This window comes from Bos indicus x Bos taurus, chromosome 2 (genome assembly GCF_003369695.1).
Source record: "Bos indicus x Bos taurus breed Angus x Brahman F1 hybrid chromosome 2, Bos_hybrid_MaternalHap_v2.0, whole genome shotgun sequence".
In the NCBI taxonomy this organism is placed as follows: Eukaryota; Metazoa; Chordata; class Mammalia; order Artiodactyla; family Bovidae; genus Bos; species Bos indicus x Bos taurus.
The window spans coordinates 116103309-116122568 of NC_040077.1; the positions used below are offsets into that span (position 1 = coordinate 116103309).

Here is a 19260-nt window from a genome sequence, read left to right on the forward strand (position 1 = left end):
GAGTCAGATATGTTACATCACTGGTCTAAGATCACACAGTAAAACGAGAAACCTGAAATTTGACTCAGGACTTTGGATTCCAAGTTCAGCTTTGCTACACAGCACTTTACTGTCTCCCCCGCCTTTTTTTTTTTTTTTTGGCTAGTGATTTTTTAGAATATAAATTTATTTATTCTAATTGGAGGCTAATACTTTACAATATTGTATTGGTTTTGCCATACATCAACATGAATCTGCCACGGGTGTGCACGTGTTCCCCATCCTGAACCCCCCTCCCACCTCCCTCCCCATACTGCCTCCCTTTAGATAAAAGATTTTGATTTATTATAAAGAGAATATTAAGGACATTTCATTTAGTGTTTAATAGACAAAAAAGGATAACATTTATAATTTAGCTTATTTAAAGGGAAATCCATATGATTCAGTTTAACAAAGGTGGTTGTGTTTGTCTTGTAAGGAGGAATTATCCAAAAGGGAAGGAAACATCAGGGAATGTCCAGGTGAGAAACAATTTTAAAAGACACCATGGAGGGCTCCAGTGTCCCCTCTTCACCAGCAGCTTTCTTTCTTTCTCTCATTTTTTCTCCCGGGCAGTATTTAGAATTTCATCATTTAAATGCATTATATTGCGTACCAATCCTAAAGGAAATCAACCTTGAATATCCATTGGAAGAACTGATGCTGAAATTGAAGCTGCAATACTTTGGCCACCGGATGGAAAGAGCTGACTCATTGGAAAAGATCCTGATGCTAGGAAAGATTGAGGGCAGGAGAAGAGGGCAACAGAGGATGAGATGATTGGATGCCATCACCAACTCAATAAACATGAGTCTGAGCAAACTTCGGCAGACAGTGAAGGACAGGGAAGCCTGGTGTGCTGCAGTCCATGGGATCACAAAGAGTTGGACATGCTTAGCAACTGAACAACAACAACACTGCATACATTAAAACTCCCCTGGGTCTGGTGGTTGTTCAGTCACTCAGTCATGTCTGACTCTTTCCAACTCAATGGATTGCAGCATGCCGGGCTTCTCTGTCCTTCATCATCTCCTGGAGCTTGCTCAAACTCATGTTCATTGAATTGGTGACATCATCCAACCATCTCATCCTCTGTTGTCCCCTTCTCCTCCTATCTTCAATGTTTCTCTGCCTCAGGGTCTTTTCTAATGAGTAGGCTCTTCAACATCAGGTGGCCAAAGTATAGGACTGATACTGAGCTTCAGCTTCAGTATCAGTCCTTCCAATGAATAGTCAGGGTTGATTTCCTTTAGGATTGATTGGCTTGATCTCCTTACAGTCCAAAGGACTCTCAAGAATCATTTCCAACAACACAGTTCAAAAGCATCAATTCTTCGGTGCTCAGCTTTCTTTATAGTGCAACTCTCACATCCATACATGACTACTGGAAAAACCATAGCCTTAACTAGATGGACCTTTGTGGGCAAAGTAATGTCTCTGCTTTTTAATACACTGTTTAGGTTTGTGATAGCTTTTCTTCTAAGGGGCAAGCGTCTTTTAATTTCATGGCTGCAGTCACCATCTGCAGTGATTTTGGAGACCAAAAAAAATAAAGTCTGTCACTGTTTCCATTGTTTCCCCATCTATTTGCCATGAAGTGATGGGAACAGAAGCCATGATCTTCATTTTTTGAATGTTGAGCTTTAGGCCAGCTTTTTCACTCTTCTTTTCACCTTCACCAAGAGGCTCTCTAGTTCCTCTTCACTTTCTGCCATTAGAATGGTATCATGTGTATATCTGAGGTTGTTGAAATTTCTCCCGGAGGTCTTGATTCCAGCTTTTGCTTCATCCAGCCCAATATTTTGCATGATGTACTCTGCATGTAAGTTAAATAAGCAGGATGACAATATACAGCCTTAATGTACTCCTTTCCCTATTTGGAACCAATCTGTTGTTCCATGTTCAGTTGTAACTGTTGCTTCCTGACCTGCATACAGATTTCTCAGGAAGGAGGAAAGATGGTCTAGTATTCCCATCTCTTTAAGAATTTTCCACAGTCTGTTGTGATCCACACAGTCAAAGGCTTTAGCATAGTCAGTGAAACAGAATTAGATGGGTCTTGGTGCTCATTAAATTAGGGTGACATCAAAGTTAGCTTAAATCGCAACTTGGATGGATTGATGCTTTGTGAAGAATAGAATTCTGAAATCGTGTCCAGGCTCTATAGGCTCAGTTGCCAATGTCAGTCGAGGGAGGTGATAATCATACGAGTTCAGCAGTAGCAGTAGTTAAGTAAAAACAGATTTTTATTTGTTACAACAACATTAAGATGTGTAGTTACTAACACCGCAGTGTGAGTTTATCTGATAACTTTCATAGCACTTAGAGGAAGGGGAGAAAGAAGAGAAAGAATAATTCTGAAGCTAGAGCTGGGATAATCATATGACACTGTGCATACCAGGGAATTTTTGAGAGCAAAAGGGGATTCTATCAACAAAATGCCAGGACAGTATATATTAGCTGTGATTGAACGATATGGTAATCTTAGCTCTGGGGAAAGACAGTCCCTCTCAAATAAACACATATATTACGGAGTTAAATAAGAAGTGGTCCTTCAAATAAGACAACTAAATTCTTTTTCCTAATGGTATGGCCTTTTCACAGCTATGGCATTCAGTGACATATTTCCTTAACAACAAGAAACTAAAGCAACTGAACCTGGATAGGATTCCAAAAACCTCAGAGATTCACTATCAAGCATACAGCATATGAAATGCATTTGGTCAATTTGCAATTTTTCAGAGGCTGATTATTCAACCAATGCATTATCTTTTGGACCCTTGTTTTATTTCTTCTACTGGTTAATTTAACAATATGTCAGTTCTGATAAGAAGGTTTGATGGAGAAGAAGATGAAGCTATTATATAAAATGAGTTTGGGGAATTACCAATAGATTTCAATTATCCGTGTTGCTCTTACTGAAGGCTGATTCATTGTGAAGAGTAGAGATTTGGCTGGACAGTCTTGCTGTTTCTAAGACAGAACTGTCCTTACTCTTTTTGTAATTATTGTACAGAACATATATGTGCAATTGTGAACATACAGATCCTTACTTCCCCAATCCTGTGACCTGTGATTAATGCAATGAAAACATAATCATGATCACTTAAATCAACTGTAGTTACATATAAAAATAAAATAAAGGAATTAAGTTTCAATATTCATGCCTTTTATTGTGGGGCCATGGTCTTGACACAAAGAAGAAGAAATATTGGTGAGCTACGTTTTGGAAGGCGAGAAAAACAATCAGAGTCCACATGGTGTATAACCTACGGCATATAAGGCTACTAAATTGGCTTAAAATGCAATGTTTACATAAGCTTAAGAATGAAAGGAATGTACCATGAATATTAGAAAAATATTGCCATACACAAAAGTATTGGCTTCTCCTACATTAATTTGGCTCCACCTTCTTAAATTTAGTTGAATAATCTCTTCACTTATTCAAATCTTATTCACACTTCAAAGTCTGAATTAACATCCACTTCTCTTTTTGAAGGTTGTTGTCTATTACAAATCCAGTGTCTCTCTGTGTTCTCAGCTATAAATACCCATAATGTTCATCTGTCACCTAATTTATACTATCTTGATATGTCACTGCAGTTATATTATTTAACTTATTATTTGTTGCTTGATTTTTCACATCAGAAACCAGTACAATCTCCCAAACCATATTGTAAATTCTTTTAGAGTGGGGGCCATTTGTGATCTATCCTTGTATCTTTCTGTGCATGTGTGCATGTGTGTGTGTGTGTGTGTGTGTGTTAGTCACTCAGTCCTGTCCCACTCTTTGTGACCCCAAGGACTGTAGCCCGCCAGCATCCTCTGTCCATGGAATTCTCCAGGAAAGAATACTGGCGTGGGTTGCCATTCCCTTCTCCAGGGGATCTTCTCAACCCAGGGACTGAACACAGGTCTCCTGCATTGCAGGCAGATTCTTTACCATTTGAGCCACCAGGGAAGCCCCTATCTTTCCTTAGGAGCTAACAAAATTTTAAATGTATTTAGGTTGGATTGTATGAAATTACCCATATTTGGTCATTTTTGATAAATGATCAATAAAAAGCGAATTTTATATGGTTCAGCCTAATAACAGTTGTTCTAGAAATAATTGTGGAATGAGTAGAATTATATTCAAAAACTTAAAATCATATATATATATGCATATATAATAGATCATTTAGAATAGATCATTGAATTTGTTTTACTTTTTCTAGAAGCTATTCAGTCCCAAATGGTTTTATTATTAGTTCATTAGCTTCTAGACATGATTTAAAAAAAAAATGAATATGACTATTTTCTAGGGAAATAAGCATAATTGAAATAACAGATCATAAAGTACTAACTATCTTAGCATGGTAATGCTAATATTGAATTTTTCTGGCACTGTTTACCAGTTGATAAAACCATTCGTTAGACTAATATTAGTTATAGGTAATCTTTATTTTTGAATATATATATAGTATCCCAGGCACTGTTCTAAGCATTTCCTATTGATACACTCATTGAAGAATCTGCATCTCAACCCTGTGAAATGGGTAATAATATCTTTTTTCAGATAAGCAAATTGAGGCATGAAGAGGTAATTTGCTCAAAATCACACAACTAGTAATCCTAGAACTGGGTGTCAAATTCAGGCAGTCTGGCTTCAATCCTTCTTTTAAATGCCACTGGAATTCTAATCAATAGAAATAGAGTTATTCAAAAGTTAGAATAAATTAAAAATAATTTAGCCTTATGAAAGATATAGCATCTGGTGGTGACTTTATAATTTAGAGTTACAGAGCTGAACAGACCATATTTAGGGCCTGAAACCTGCAGCTTTAGTTCTTTCATAAGCAACTCAAAACCAGTTTGTGTTACAGGGCCTCAGTTTTCTGCATTAAAATCTGGAATCTATAGCTTTGAATCCTCTACAAGAATTTTATAAGAGGAGAGAAAATAGGATTATGTAACACGTGATAGTAAGATAGGATTATATAACACGTGTGCCTTAATTAATCAGGCACATTTATTTTTATATTTAGTTATGAATATATGCATGCAAATACTTTTTTAAGATTATGTTTAATGCTACTTTTTTTTATAATCAATGTATGTTCTTTATTGAAGGTATTTGTTTTCTTTGGTACTTGAAAACTATACAAAATCACATGAACAGTGAATACTGCTGATTCACTCAGAACAGTAATCAATAGACTGAAATATATATGCATATATAACGTACATTATGTTATCATAATTAAATATACATATAAAACATGATCAGTAAAATAATTTGTCTTAATGTATAACCATAAGCATTCTTTATAATTGAAATTTTTTTAGCAATAAATGAAATAATCCAGTGTGATTTTTCTTTGTTTTCAAGAAAAGAAATATACTTTCCTCTGGAATTCAACATCAAATAATGACAAATGCATTAAATAGGTAAGTGAGCATTTGGCTTTAAATTTCTGGGCCTGAAATTGGGTTAGGTTGGCTTGAAAAATGGGACCGTTAAATTAGATGATTTTATGTTGTTCAAATGGCAACTTTCTACAAGTGTCTGAAAGCAAGATTTGTTTATCAGTTCTAAAATCTTTACTCTAGGAAATGCAATTCTGTTCCTATTAAAATAACCAAGCGTACCCTCCCCTTTAAGAAAACAGCTAAAGGAAAACAGCCATGAATGTATTTTTCTTAGATATAGACTTAGGAGCTTACTATAATAAGTTTGAGTCCATTCAAAATCCATGAAAATTTTTCTGTAAGGAGATCCAAGAAGCCCTTACCCATGGTTAAGTTTAGGAAGAGCTACTAGAAAAGTTTGGAGGTGTTGTGTATGACTGGAGGCTTAGAATTTTTAAATCAGACCTTTCTGAAATGCTTGAGTTTTCTGATCATTTCCATGAATTACATGTTTAATATCATCAGGGGGTTATCCCCATGAGCATACTGTGCATGATTTTGCTGTGTGGTTTTACTGCTCTTTCTGCTTTTGAAGAAGTGCTTGAAAACTCAAACCAGTGTTCAATCAGCTCAATCAGTTCAGAGAGAGCGGTGTTAGAGGCAGCGTTACCTTCTTACACGCAGTGATGGAGCCGCCCAGGCTACTTCCCGAGCTGGCGCTGGCGCTGCCCTGCTGCGTTTCCGGAACCTGGTACATCAGGGGTGACTCCAAGCTGCTGTTTGTTCCCCAAAACACAAAAGAGAACACATTCAGTGAGTCATCTGCATATTCAGAAAGAAAGAAGCACAATGCGCTTTATGCAAAATCATCTTTTCAGATTGAGCTGGACACTGCAAACCTTCTGCTGACATTGATATTTGTTTCCTTGCTGGTTTCATTTTTGTATTTGGCGGAACCGCGATGACCTAGTCCATTCTGAATATAAAATTGTGACCCATCGCCCTCCACGGACTGTGGATGGACACCTCTGCATGAGTTCTAGCAGAGCTGACACATTTTCTTAAGCAGGCAGTTTTAAAACCCAAGTAATATTCTTTCCATTGTCACATTATTTCTACTCAGCCAAAATGAATACATAAAAAATACTCATATTATTTTTTCAAATGAGAGGAAAACAATTTTAATTGGGAAGCAGTGTGGTACCATGAAAAGAACATGAGCTTTAGAAAACACAGGTCATCTCTTTATCATCCCTGTGACTGGAGACAGTATCTTAACTTTCTTGTCTCCAAAATTCTAGACTTAAATCCTCCTCCCCTGTTCCTGTCAAGTCTTGGTGGGCTTGACTATATACAGGGGTGTATACATATTTTAAAAGATCTGAAATTGCTTACAGCCTCAAGACATGATAAGAATCAAAATTATTTTTAGAAAATAGTTTTAGAATATTGAAGGGAACAGCTACCCACTCCAGTATTCTGACCTGGAGAATTCCATGGACTGTATAGGCCATGGGATTGCAAAGGGTCAGGCACGACTGAGTGACTTACTGAGCTGAGCTGAGAAATATTAAGATTCAGAGGGCTTCTTGTATATTTAAATTAGGCTGAATAATTTTCTTCTGAAAATATGCAAAGCTAGATTTTAAGAAAGTATACTGATATCTCAAGTCTACATATTTTATTTTTGTGGTTGTTGACTACATAGAACATGTACAATTCATTAAAACACATTTTTTGAAATATTGTCTAATGACTCTTTATGTAAGTATCAACCCAACATATAGAATTTTTTCCTTCAGATTAAGAAGCACCAAACAGAAGATCTGTTAAATAAACATTGTGTTTCTAAATAACCTATAAGCCTCATGCCTGAGGTTCTGAATTAGTCAATTTTCACTGCATTGCAATTAGCCATAAGTCAAATATTGCATGCATGTAGTCCATTTGTATTCCTGTTATTAACTACTATGAATAACATTCTTTTTTCACATGACCACAGATGGTGCTCTGTAACAGATCAAAAATTTGGGTAAAAATTTTATAGAATAATTCAAGTAAAGTCTGTTTTGTTTTAAACATTATGTAGTGTTTTCTGAGTAACTGCCACCTTGAGGAATAGAATGAAAAGACAGCATCCATATTATTTTTGATGAACTAGGGAAAGATTGGGAAAGGAAGGATGAAAGGAAGAAAGGACGGAAGGGATAGAGGAAGGAAAGAAAAGGGAAGAAGGAGGGGGAGGGATCAGGAAACAGAGGAAGAAGGTAACTGACTCTAGATCCTGGTTCTAACGCCTGAGCCAAGACACTGCCTAGCTTTTCAGGGTCTGTCTCTTTTTCGTTTATAAATGAAATGCTTGGAGTCAAGTGTGTGGTCCCTGCTAGCTCTGGACCTCACTTTCAAAGTATTACCGAGAGTCTGAGTTTTCAGCCCTGTTTTTACAGGCTTCTTGCAATGTAGGGCCTGTACCCTACTCACTGTCAGTAAGTGATTCTCCCTCAAACTCAGCTCCAGGCCTTCTGAATGCTTTCTCGGCCACAGGAGAGTTTGACTTTTATACCAAATAGGTTATCATTGTGAGATTCTAAATCATTTACATATGGAAGATAGGATCACTGACCAAGGTAACTACGGTCTGTAACAACTTGGCCCATGACTCAAAAGAAATTGAGTTATTATTCTTAGTGGGAGCCAGTCAAAGCTCTGTGTGCAGTTCAGAGAGACAGGCCGAAGAGTTTACATAGCTGCCTGCCCTGCTTCTGCTATGTCCATTAGGCATCTCTAGTGACCTGAAGGATCACTTCCATCTAGGCCACCAAAGGATTTAAGTCCAGTGTTGGGACATTCCCCATGTCTCATTGCAGGGTTAGCAGTCCTGAGAGTAGGAAGGAGGAAGGCTGAGAAATGAGGTGGACACAAACCTGATACAAAACACAATAGAAACAGAGCTTCAGCAATTGGTATCTCTCTAAAGGTGGATCATATCTAACTTAGGGAATGTTGGGTAGGTCCAAAATCAGGGAACCTAGGTTAGAGTAAAAGATCAGCCATGGAAGCTCCTTGTTTTCCCATAAAGCACATTGTACATGGCTGCAAGTAGCCACATTGCTCAGCCGTGTCTGACTCCTTGGGACCCCAGGAACTGTAGCCTGCCAGGCTCCTCTGTCCATGGAATTCTCCAGGCAAGAATACTGGAGTGGATAGCCATTCTCTTCTCCAGGGGATCTTCCTGACCCAGGGATCGAACCCGGGTCACCCCCACTGCAGGCAGATTCCTTACTGTCAGAGACATCAGGGAGAGTAGCCACAGTACCATAGTGATTATTATACACACAAAAGTTTAACTGCTGAGTTAGTCTAGGAGAAAGAAGAGATACCAAGTCACCAGATCACCAGATGGTCAATACCGAAATCAGATTGATTACATTCTTTGCAGCCATAGATGGAGAAGCTCTATACAGTCAGCAAAAACAAGACTGGGAGCTGACTGTGGCTCAGATCATGAACTCCTTATTGCAAAATTCAGACTTAAATTGAAGAAAGTAGTGAAAACCACTAGACCCCATTCACATATGACCTAAATTAAATTCCTTACAATTATGCGGTTCAGGTCAATTCTGCTCAGTGGTGTCCAACACTTTGTGACCCCATGGACTGCAGCACATCAGGCCTCCCTGTCCATCACCAACTCCCAGAGCTTGCTCAAACTCATGTCCATCGAGTTGGTGATGCCATCCAACCATCTCATCCTCTGTCGTCCCCTTCTCCTCCCGCCTTCAATCTTGCCCAACATCAGTGTCTTTTCCAATGAGTCAGTTCTTCGAATCAGGTGGCCAAAGTATTGGAGTTCCAGCTTCAACATCAGTCCTTCCAATGAATATTGACTGATTTCCTTTAGGATTGACTGGTTGGATCTCCTTGCAGTCCAAGGGACTCTCAAGAGTCTTCTCCAATACCACAGTTCACAAGCATCAATTCTTTGGCACTCAGCTTTCTTTATAGTCCAACTCTCATATCCTCTCACTACTGGAAAAACCAGAGCTTTGACTAGACAGACCTTTGTTGGCAAAGTAATGTCTCTGCTTTTTAATATGCTCTCTAGGTTGGTCATAGCTTTTCTTCCAAGGAGGAAGCATCTTTTAATTTCATGGCTGCAGTCACCAGCTGCAGTGATTTTGGAGCCCCCCAGAATAAAGTCTCTCAGTTTCCACTGTTTTCCACAATTAAACAGTGGAAGTGACAAATAGATTCAAATGATTAGATCTGATAGACAGAGTGCCTGAATAACTTTGGACAGAGGTTCGTGACACTGTACAGGAGGCAGTGATAAAGACCATCCCCAAGAAAAAGAAATCTAAAAAGGCAAAATGGTTGTCTGAGGAGGCCTTACAAATAACGAGAAAAGAAGAAAAACCAAAGGCAAAGGAGAAAAGTAAAGATAGATCCATTTGAATGCAGAGTTCCAAAGAATAGCAAGGAGAGATAAGAAAGCCTTCCTCAGTAATCAATGCAAAGAAAGAAGGAAACAATAGAATGGGAAAGACTAGAGATCTCTTCAAGAAAATTAGAGATACCAAGAGAACATTTCATACAAAAATGGGCACAATAAAGGACAGAAATGGTATGGACCTCTAAGTGGACCAACAGTTAGAACTGGACATTTCTGCTCCTTGGAAGAAAAGCTATGACCACCCTAGACAGCATGTTAAAAAGCAGCGACATTACTCTGCCAACAAAGGTCCGTCTAGTCAAAGCTATGTTTTCTCCAGTAGTCACGTACGGATGTGGGAGCTGGACTACAAAGAAAGCCGAGTGCCAAATTGATGCTTTTGAACTGTGGTGTTGGGGAAGACTCTTGAGAGTCTGTTTGACTGCAAGGAGATCCAACCAGTCAATCCTAAAGGAAATAAGTCCTGAATATTCATTGGAAGGACTGATGTTGAAGTTGGAACTCCAGTACTTTGGCCACCTAATGTGAAGAGCTGACTCACTGGAAGAGACCCTGATATTGGGAAAGATTGAAGGCAGGAGGAGAAGGGGACAACAGAGGATGAGATGGTTGGATGGCATCACCGACTCAATGAACATAAGTTGAGCAAGCTCTGGGAGTTGGTGATGGACAGGGAGGCCTGGCGTGCTGCAGTCCATCGGGTCACAAAGAGTCGGACACGACTGAGCAACTTAACTGAACTGACTGACCCACATATATCCTGGTATGAAAATCTTTCTGCCTTTAAGATGATTGTGAGATTGAGATCCTAGTCAGAAGTGAAGGTGAAGAAGGGGATTTGAAAGTGTTGCTTGCCTGCAGGTCTTGCTCCATTTGTTTAAGGACAATGGCATCCCACTCCAGTACTCTTGCCTGGAAAATCCCATGGATGGAGGAGCCTGGTAGGCTGCAGTCCATGGGGTTGCTAAGAGTCGGACATGACTGAGCGACTTCACTTTCACTTTTCACTTTCATGCATTGGAGAAGGAAATGGCAACCCACTCCAGTGTTCTTGCCTGGAGAATCCCAGGGGCAGGAGAGCCTGGTGGGCTGACGTTTATGGGGTCACACAGAGTCAGACACGACTGAAGTGACTTAGCAGCAGCAGCAACCATGTATAGCATTAACAAAATTAAAAATGTGTCCTCCACGCATCTTCTGGTCTCCCGAAACACATTATGAATCAATATAATGATGCCTATATCTAAAATATATCTAGAGAGGCACATCTTTTAAACCACGTGACATGAATGTAAGTTTCCAGTAGGTGACTACAACTCAGCTCAATCTATTCGCATGCCTTTGGGAAGGAGATGGAATTTTCAGAGTATTTGCAAAAATGTTTTCTCTCTAGAAGCAGAACATTTGCTGCTACAGGATGAGACAGCAATGGCAAGAACATGAAACTCATGCATTTATCAAAAATGAGCACAAACTGGCATTAAAAGAACTGCTGTCAAGATATAGCACAGCCTTATAACTTGCTTTTAATGGGGAAGGATGTAAATACTTCCCTGGGACATTTTTGTTTGATTTTGACAAGTGTTGACAGTATTTATTAAGCACATCCTTTCTGTCTGGTTTCATGCTGAAACTGCTAAATGCATTTCAGTGAGGAGGAAGATCAAGGTAGGAAGGAAAGCACCAACGCAGAATTTAAAGTAGTGGCTTTAAAAGTATTATAGGAGGAGAAGCAGACACCTTTGTAGAACAATGTCATATATCAATGAGATCCTGAGTTGCCACCACACTGCAATCAATGGCTCATGCAATGTTAATAAGTAGGTCAACCATTAGTGGTGAAAATAGCTTAAGGAGTATTCAGTGATTTCATCAGAGAATGAAGGGACCCACTACTGGAAACAGTAGTTTATGTTGCTACTCGAAGTTCAGTCTATGTACCCGCAGCACTCTTGGAAGCTTGTTGCTACCCAGGATCTCATGACCTGCCCTAGAGCTACTGAATCAGATCTGCATTTTGACACTAAACTCATGGGATTCACATTCTCATTAAAGCTTGAGAAGCATTTATCCAAGGTCTTAAGTTAAATTTGTATTGTTTTTGCCCTTGCGTCTTTGCACATGATATCACTTCTTTTAGAAATGTACAGATGAACCTATCTTCAGGGCAGGAATAGGAATGTATTTGCAGACGTAGGGAACAGACACATGGAGACAGGGTAGCAGGTGTGAGATGAACTGGGAGATTGGGATTCACATATATCCCTTGCCATGTGTAAAACTGATAGCCAGTGGGAAGCTGCTGTACAGCGCGTGGAGCTCAGCTTGGTGCTCTGTGATGACCTAGATGGATGGGATGGAGGTGGGGTGGGAGGGAGGTCCAAAAGGGAGGGGACTGTTGTTCAGTCATCCAGTCATGTCCAACTCTCTGCAACCCCAAGGACTGCAGCACGCCAGGCCTCCCTGTCCCTCACCATCTCCCAGAGTTTGCCCAAGTTCATGTTCATTGCATTGGTGACACTGTCCAGTCATCTCATCCTCTGATGCCCTTTTCTCCTTCTCCCCTCAATCTTTCCCAGCATCAGGGACTTTTCCAATAAGTCATCTGTTTGTAGCAGGTGACCAAAATACTGGAGATTTCACATCAGTTCTTCCAGTGAATATTCAGGGTTGATCTCCCTTAAGATTGACCAGTTTGATCTCCTTGTCGTCCAAGGGGCTTTCAGGGTCTTCTCCAGCTCCACAATTCGAAGGCATCAGTTACTTGGAGTTCTGGCTTTTTCACGGTCCAGCTCTCACAACTGTACCTGACCACTGGGAAGACCATACTCTTGATTGTATGGACCTTTGTTGGCAGAGTAATGTCTCTGCTTTTCAATACACTATCTAGGTTTGTCATCGCTTTCCTGCCAGGAAGCAACCGTCTTCTAATTTCATGGCTGCGGTCACCGTCCAGAGTGACTTTGGAGCCCAAGAAGAGGAAATCTGCATGTAGTATTGGGTGCAGATGCTATGATCTTATGTTTTTTTTTTAATATTTAGTCTTAAGCCTGCTTTTTCACTGGGATATGTGTGTACATATAACTGATTCATTTCACTGTATAGCAGAAACTAACACAACATTGTAAAGCAACTATACCCCAATTAAAAAGAAACACCCTTCCTGTACCCACCCCCCACCCCAGCCCACACCCCTGCTTCCTTCAGAATAATCTCTACTCTATCCTTTGAGTCTCCATTTATAAATCACCTCTTGCACCTCTTTCTTCCCCTCTCTCTGCTAAGGAGACCACCGCTCCTCTCCAACCTCCAATGCCCAACGCACACACATGCATACACACCGCACACTCACATCCACACCCTCACATTTCCTCCACCCTCATCTTCCCAATCTCAACTCAACCCAAGAAATGAGATAGATACTCTTGTGAGTTTCAATAGCACTTGTCCTATGACAGCACTTGTCAAAATGATACATAATTGCATAATGTTTGTCTGTCTCCCTGTTTAGGCTATAAATAGTGCTTTCACTGTTAGGGACCACCTAGGATAGCACTAGGCAGTGATGGATGCTCAATTAGTGTTTATCAATGTTGTTTTTCCTTATCTTTCTGAGCATCCTGGTTGACCTCAAAAGATTATGCACTGAAGAGTGTTTGAGTTCAATGCTAAATTTCCTGCCGTGGTGACAGATGGTGAGATAAGCTACATCTGAAAAGATAATTTAAAGAATTTCCCAGGATAATTCTAACAAAAAGGGATCCTGCTGCTGCTGTTGTTGTCGAAGTCAAGTAAACACAGTGAAAGTTAGACAATTTGAAGATTCTAAGAGCTAAGGTTTATTCTTAGCTTCTCCCCCACATGAAGAATGCTCTTAGTAAAATATGGTAATTGGTTTGATTGTCTCAATCCTATTAAGGATATCTATTTTTGGGCCTTATACTAAATCCTTTAATCTCAACACCAGAAGAAAAATAAAAGCTCCTATCTATCAGAAGGGATTTTGAGTAAGAAATCAAGTGCCCTTTGTTAAAACCAGTTTAACAACATGCCACAACCTAGAATTTAGAGGATTTTAAAATACACATTTGTGTGGTTCAAAATGAAAGTTTGCTAAAGTGAATGTCCTTATTTTACCCTTATCTAAAGGGATTCATTTGTTAGATGAAGAAAAGGGGTTTAGGTCAGTCTTTCTAAAACTGATATGTTTTTGGAAAACTGAAAACCCAAAGCAACCTTGAGAAAGAACAAAGCTGGAGGCATCATACTCTCTGATTTCAAACTATATTACAAACACCTATAAAACAGTGTGATCTTAGCATGAAAAACAGACACAGAGATTACTGGAACAGAATACAGCACCACAAGTAAATGCACTTATATAGGGTCAATTAATCCATGACAAAGGAGCCAAGACTATACAATGTAGAAAAGGCAGTTTCTTCAGTAAATGGTATTGAAAAATGGAACAGCCACATGAAAAAGTATGAAACTGGATGCCCTACCTTATGCTGTGCTGTGCTTAGTCTCTCAGTCATGCCTAACTCTTTGAGATCCCATGGACTGCAGTTCACAGGCTCCTCTGTCCATGGGAATTCTCCAGGCAAGAATACTGGAGTGGGTTGCCGTGCCCTCCTCCAAGGGATCTTCCCAACCCAGGGATCAAACCCAGGTCTTCCGCATTGCAGGCATGTTCTTTATCAGCTGGGCCACCAGGGAAGCCCATGAATATCGGAGTGGGTTGCCTATCCCTTCACCAGGGATCTTCCAGACCCAGGAATTAAACCGGGTCTCCTGTGTTGCAGGTGGGTTCTTTACCAGCTGAGCTATGAGGGAAGCCCCCCACTACCTTATATCATATACAAAAATTAACTTGAAATAGATTAAAGACTTGAAAATAAGACCTGAAATCATAACACTCCCAGAAGAAAATAAAGGCAGTAAGCTCATAGAGGATTTTTAAAAATCTGACACCAAAAATGAAACCAAAAAAGCAAAAATAAATTAAAAACATTCTGCACAGCAAAGGAAACCATCAACAGAATAAAAATGCAACCTACAGGAAGGGAGAAAATATGTGCAAATCATATATCCAATAAGGGGCTAATATCCAAAATATGCAAAGAACTCATAATATTCAATAGCAAGAAAATGAACAGCCCAGTTAAAAAGGAGGCAGATCAGAATACAGATGACCAATGAACAGATGCACTACATCATTAATCACCAAGGACATGCAAATCAAAATAACAAAGAGATATCACTTCATACCTGTTAGAATGACTAACAGACAAAATAGCAAATATTGGAGAGGATATGGAGAAAAGGGAACACCAGTACACTGTTGGTGAGATGTAAATTGATGCAGTCACTTATGGAGAACAGTATGCAGTTTCCACAAAAAATTATAAATAAAAGTACCACATGATCCTGCAATTCCACCTTTGGGCATTTCCCCAAACAGAACAAAAACACTCATTTGAAAAGATATATGCACCTCATGTTCATTGCAGCATTATTTACAATAGCCAACACATACTAAGTACATGAATCAATGGATGGATGAATACAAACACATAGCATGCATGCATACATGCACACAGAAACTGGAATATTATTCAGCCATAAAAACAAATGAAATCTTGGCATTTGCAATGACATGGATGAAACTTGAGGGCATTATGCTAAATGAAATAAGTCAAAGAAAGACAAATACTATTTGTACAATCTCTCTTATATGTGGAATTGAAAACATACATGTATATATGTGTATTTATCTATATCTATATCATCTGCATCTATAAAACAAAAGGGAGAGGTAGGTGGAAGAAATGGGTGAATGTTTTTTGATTTGTTCTTTACATTTTAAATAAATTACATTAAAACTGATTTGCTTTAAAAATCACATGATGTGTAAATTTCTTCATCTTCTGACCAGTTCAGTCACTCAGTCGTGTCCGACTCTTTGTGACCCCATGAATCGCATGAATCCTGGCCTCCCTGTCCATCACCAACTCCTGGAGTTCACTCAAACTCACATCCATCGAATTGGTGATGCCATCCAGCCATCTTATCCTCTGTCGTCCCCTTCTCCTCCTGCCCCCAATCCCTCCCAGCCTCAGAGGGACTCATTTTTCAATGAGTCAACTCTTCGCATGAGGTGGCCAAAGTATTGGAGTTTCAGCTTTAGCATCATTCCTTCCAAAGAATGCCTAGGACTGATCTCCTTTAGAATCGACTGGCTGGATCTCCTTGCAGTCCAAGGGACTCTCAAGAGTCTTCTCCAACACCACAGCTCAGAAACACCAATTCTTCGGCACTCAGCTTTCTTCACAGTCCAATTCTCACATCCATACATGACTACTGGGAAAACCATAGCCTTGACTAGATGGACCTTTGTTGGCAAAGTAATGTCTCTGCTTTTCAATATGCCATCTAGGTTGGTCATAACTTTCCTTGCAAGCAGTAAGTATCTTTTAATTTCATGGCTGCTATCACCATCTGCAGTGATTTTGGAGCCTAAAAATTATTCCACTGTTTTAATCTTCTGACCAATCTATTGATAAATACTCCCTCCCTGGCCAATCTTTAGTCAAGTTCATTACACTGTTCATGAATCAGAAATCTCAGCCTTGTGATGCTGCCAATGCAGGAGAATAGGAAATGTGGGTTTGATCTCTGAGTCAGGAAGACTCCCTGGAGGAGGAAATGGCAACCCATTCCAGCATTCTTGCCTGGAAAATTCCATGGACAGAGGAGCCTGGTGGACTACAGTCCATGGGGTCGCAGAGTTGGACACGACTGAGCACAAGCACAAATTGTGATTGTTAGTTGCTCAGTCTTGTCCGACTCTTCTTAATCCCATGGACTGTAGCCTGCCAGGCTCCTATGTCATTGGAATTGAATTCTCCAGACAAGAATACTAGGGTGGGTCACCATTCCCATCTCCAGGGGAACTTCCTGACCCCGGGACTGAATCCAGGTCTCCTTCATTGCAGGCAGATTCTTTACCATCTGAGCTGAAAGAGTAGGACATGACTGAGCACAAGCACAAATTAGCTGTACTCTAATTCAATATTGTTTTGCCAAAGCAAAAACAATACCCAGTTGTGGATGCGACTTGTGATAGAAGCAAGGTCCGATGCTGTAAAGAGCAATATTGCATAGGAACCTGGAATGTCAGGTCAATGAATCAAGGCAAATTGGAAGTAGTCAAACAGGAGATGGCAAGAGTAAACGTCAACATTCTAGGAATCAGAGAACTAAAATGGACTGGAATGGGTGAATTTAACTCAGATGACCATTATATCTACTACTGTGGGCAGGAATCCCTTAGAAGAAATGGAGTAGCCATCATGGTCAACAAAAGAGTCCGAAATGCAGTACTTGGATGCAATCTCAAAAATGACAGAATGATCTCTGTTCGTTTCCAAGGCAAACCATTCAATATCACAGTAATCCAAGCCTATGCCCCAACCAGTAACACTGAAGAAGCTGACAATGAACGGTTCTATGAAGACCTACAAGACCTTTTAGAACTAACACCCAAAAAAGATGTCCTTTTCATTATAGGGGACTGGAATGCAAAAGTAGGAAGTCAAGAAACACCTGGACTAACAGGCAAATTTGACCTTGGAGTATGGAATGAAGCAGGACAAAGGCTAATAGAGTTTTGCCAAGACAATGCACTGGTCATAGCAAACACCATCTTCCAACAACGCAAGAGAAGACTCTAAACATGGACATCACCAGATAGTCAACACAGAAATCAGATTGATTATATTCTTTGTAGCCAGAGATGGAGAAGCTCTATACAGTCAGCAAAAAACAAGACCAGGAGCTGACTGTGGCTCATATCATGAACTCCTTATTGCCAAATTCAGACTTAAATTGAAGAAAGTGGGGAAAACCACTAGACCATCCAGGTATGACCTAAATCAAATCCTTGATGATTATACAGTGGAAGTGAGAAATAGATTTAAGGGCCTAGATCTGATAGATAGAGTGCCTGATGAACTATGGACAGAGGTTCGTGACATTGTACAGGAGACAGGGATCAAGACCATCCCATGGAAAAGAAATGAAAAAAAGCAAAATGGCTGTCTGAGGAGGCCTTACAAATAGCTGTGAAAAGAAGAGAAGCGAAAAGCAAACGAGAAAAGGAAATATAAAAATATCTGAATGTAGAGTTCCAAAGAATAGCAAGAAGAGATAAGAAAGCCTTCCTCAGCGATCAATGCAAAGAAATAGAGGAAAACAACAGAATGGGAAAGACTAGGGTTCTCTTCAAGAAAATTAGAGATACCAAGGGAACATTTCATGCAAAGATGGGCTTGATAAAGGACAGAAATGGTATGGACCTAACAGAAGCAGAAGATATTAAGAAGAGGTGGCAAGAATACACAGAAGAACTGTACAAAAAAGATCTTCACGACCCAGATAATCACGATGGTGTGATCACTCACCTAGAGCCAGACATCCTGGAATGTGAAGTCAAGTGGGCCTTAGAAAGCATCACTATGAACAAAGCTAGTGGAGGTGATGGAATTCCAGTTGAGCTATTCCAAATCCTGAAAGATGATGCTATGAAAGTGCTGCACTCAATATGCCAGCAAATTTGGAAAACTCAGCAGTGGCCACAGGACTGGAAAAGGTCAGTTTTCATTCCAATCCCAAAGAAAGGCAATGCCAAAGAATGCTCAAAGTACTGCACAATTGCACTCATCTCACACGCTAGTAAAGTAATGCTCAAAATTCTCCTCACCAGGCTTCAGCAATATGTGAACTGCTAACTTCCAGATGTTCAAGCTGGTTTTAGAAAAGGCAGAAGAACCCAGAGATCAAATTACCAACATCTGCTGGATCATCGAAAAAGCAAGAGTGTCCAGAAAAACATCTATTTCTGCTTTATTGACTATGCCAAAGCTTTGACTGTGTGGATCACAATCAACTGTGGAAAATTCTGAAAGAGATGGGAATACCAGACCACCTGACCTGCCTCTTGAGAAATCTGTATGCAGATCAGGAAGCAACAGTTAGAACAGGACATGGAACAACAGACTGGTTCCAAATAGGAAAAGGAGTACGTCAAGGCTGTATATTGTCACCCTGCTTATTTAACTTCTATGCAGAGTACATCATGAGAAACACTGGGCTGGAAGAAGCACAAGCTGGAATCAAGATTTGTGGGAGAAATATCAATAACCTCAGATATGCAGATGACACCCCCCTTATGGCAGAAAGTGAAGAGGAACTAAAAAGCCTCTTGATGAAAGTGAAAGTGGAGAGTGAAAAAGATGGCTTAAAGCTCAACATTCAGAAAACGAAGATCATGGCATCTGGTCCCATCGTTTCATGGGAAATAGATCAGGAAACAGTGGAAACAGTGTCAGACTTTA

At 39.8% G+C, this 19260-nt stretch overlaps 1 protein-coding gene across 3 annotated transcripts in view; it reads right to left on the reverse strand.

Moving 5' to 3' along the window:
• The window catches only part of SPHKAP (SPHK1 interactor, AKAP domain containing), a 191889-nt gene that overhangs the window by 129998 nt on the left and 42631 nt on the right, over positions 1–19260 (reverse strand). For all 3 annotated transcript variants that reach the window (XM_027515334.1, XM_027515326.1, XM_027515318.1), the window contains exon 2: positions 6080–6185. In XM_027515334.1, coding sequence (XP_027371135.1) covers positions 6080–6185 — 106 coding nt within the window. The remainder of the gene's footprint in view (positions 1–6079; positions 6186–19260) is intronic.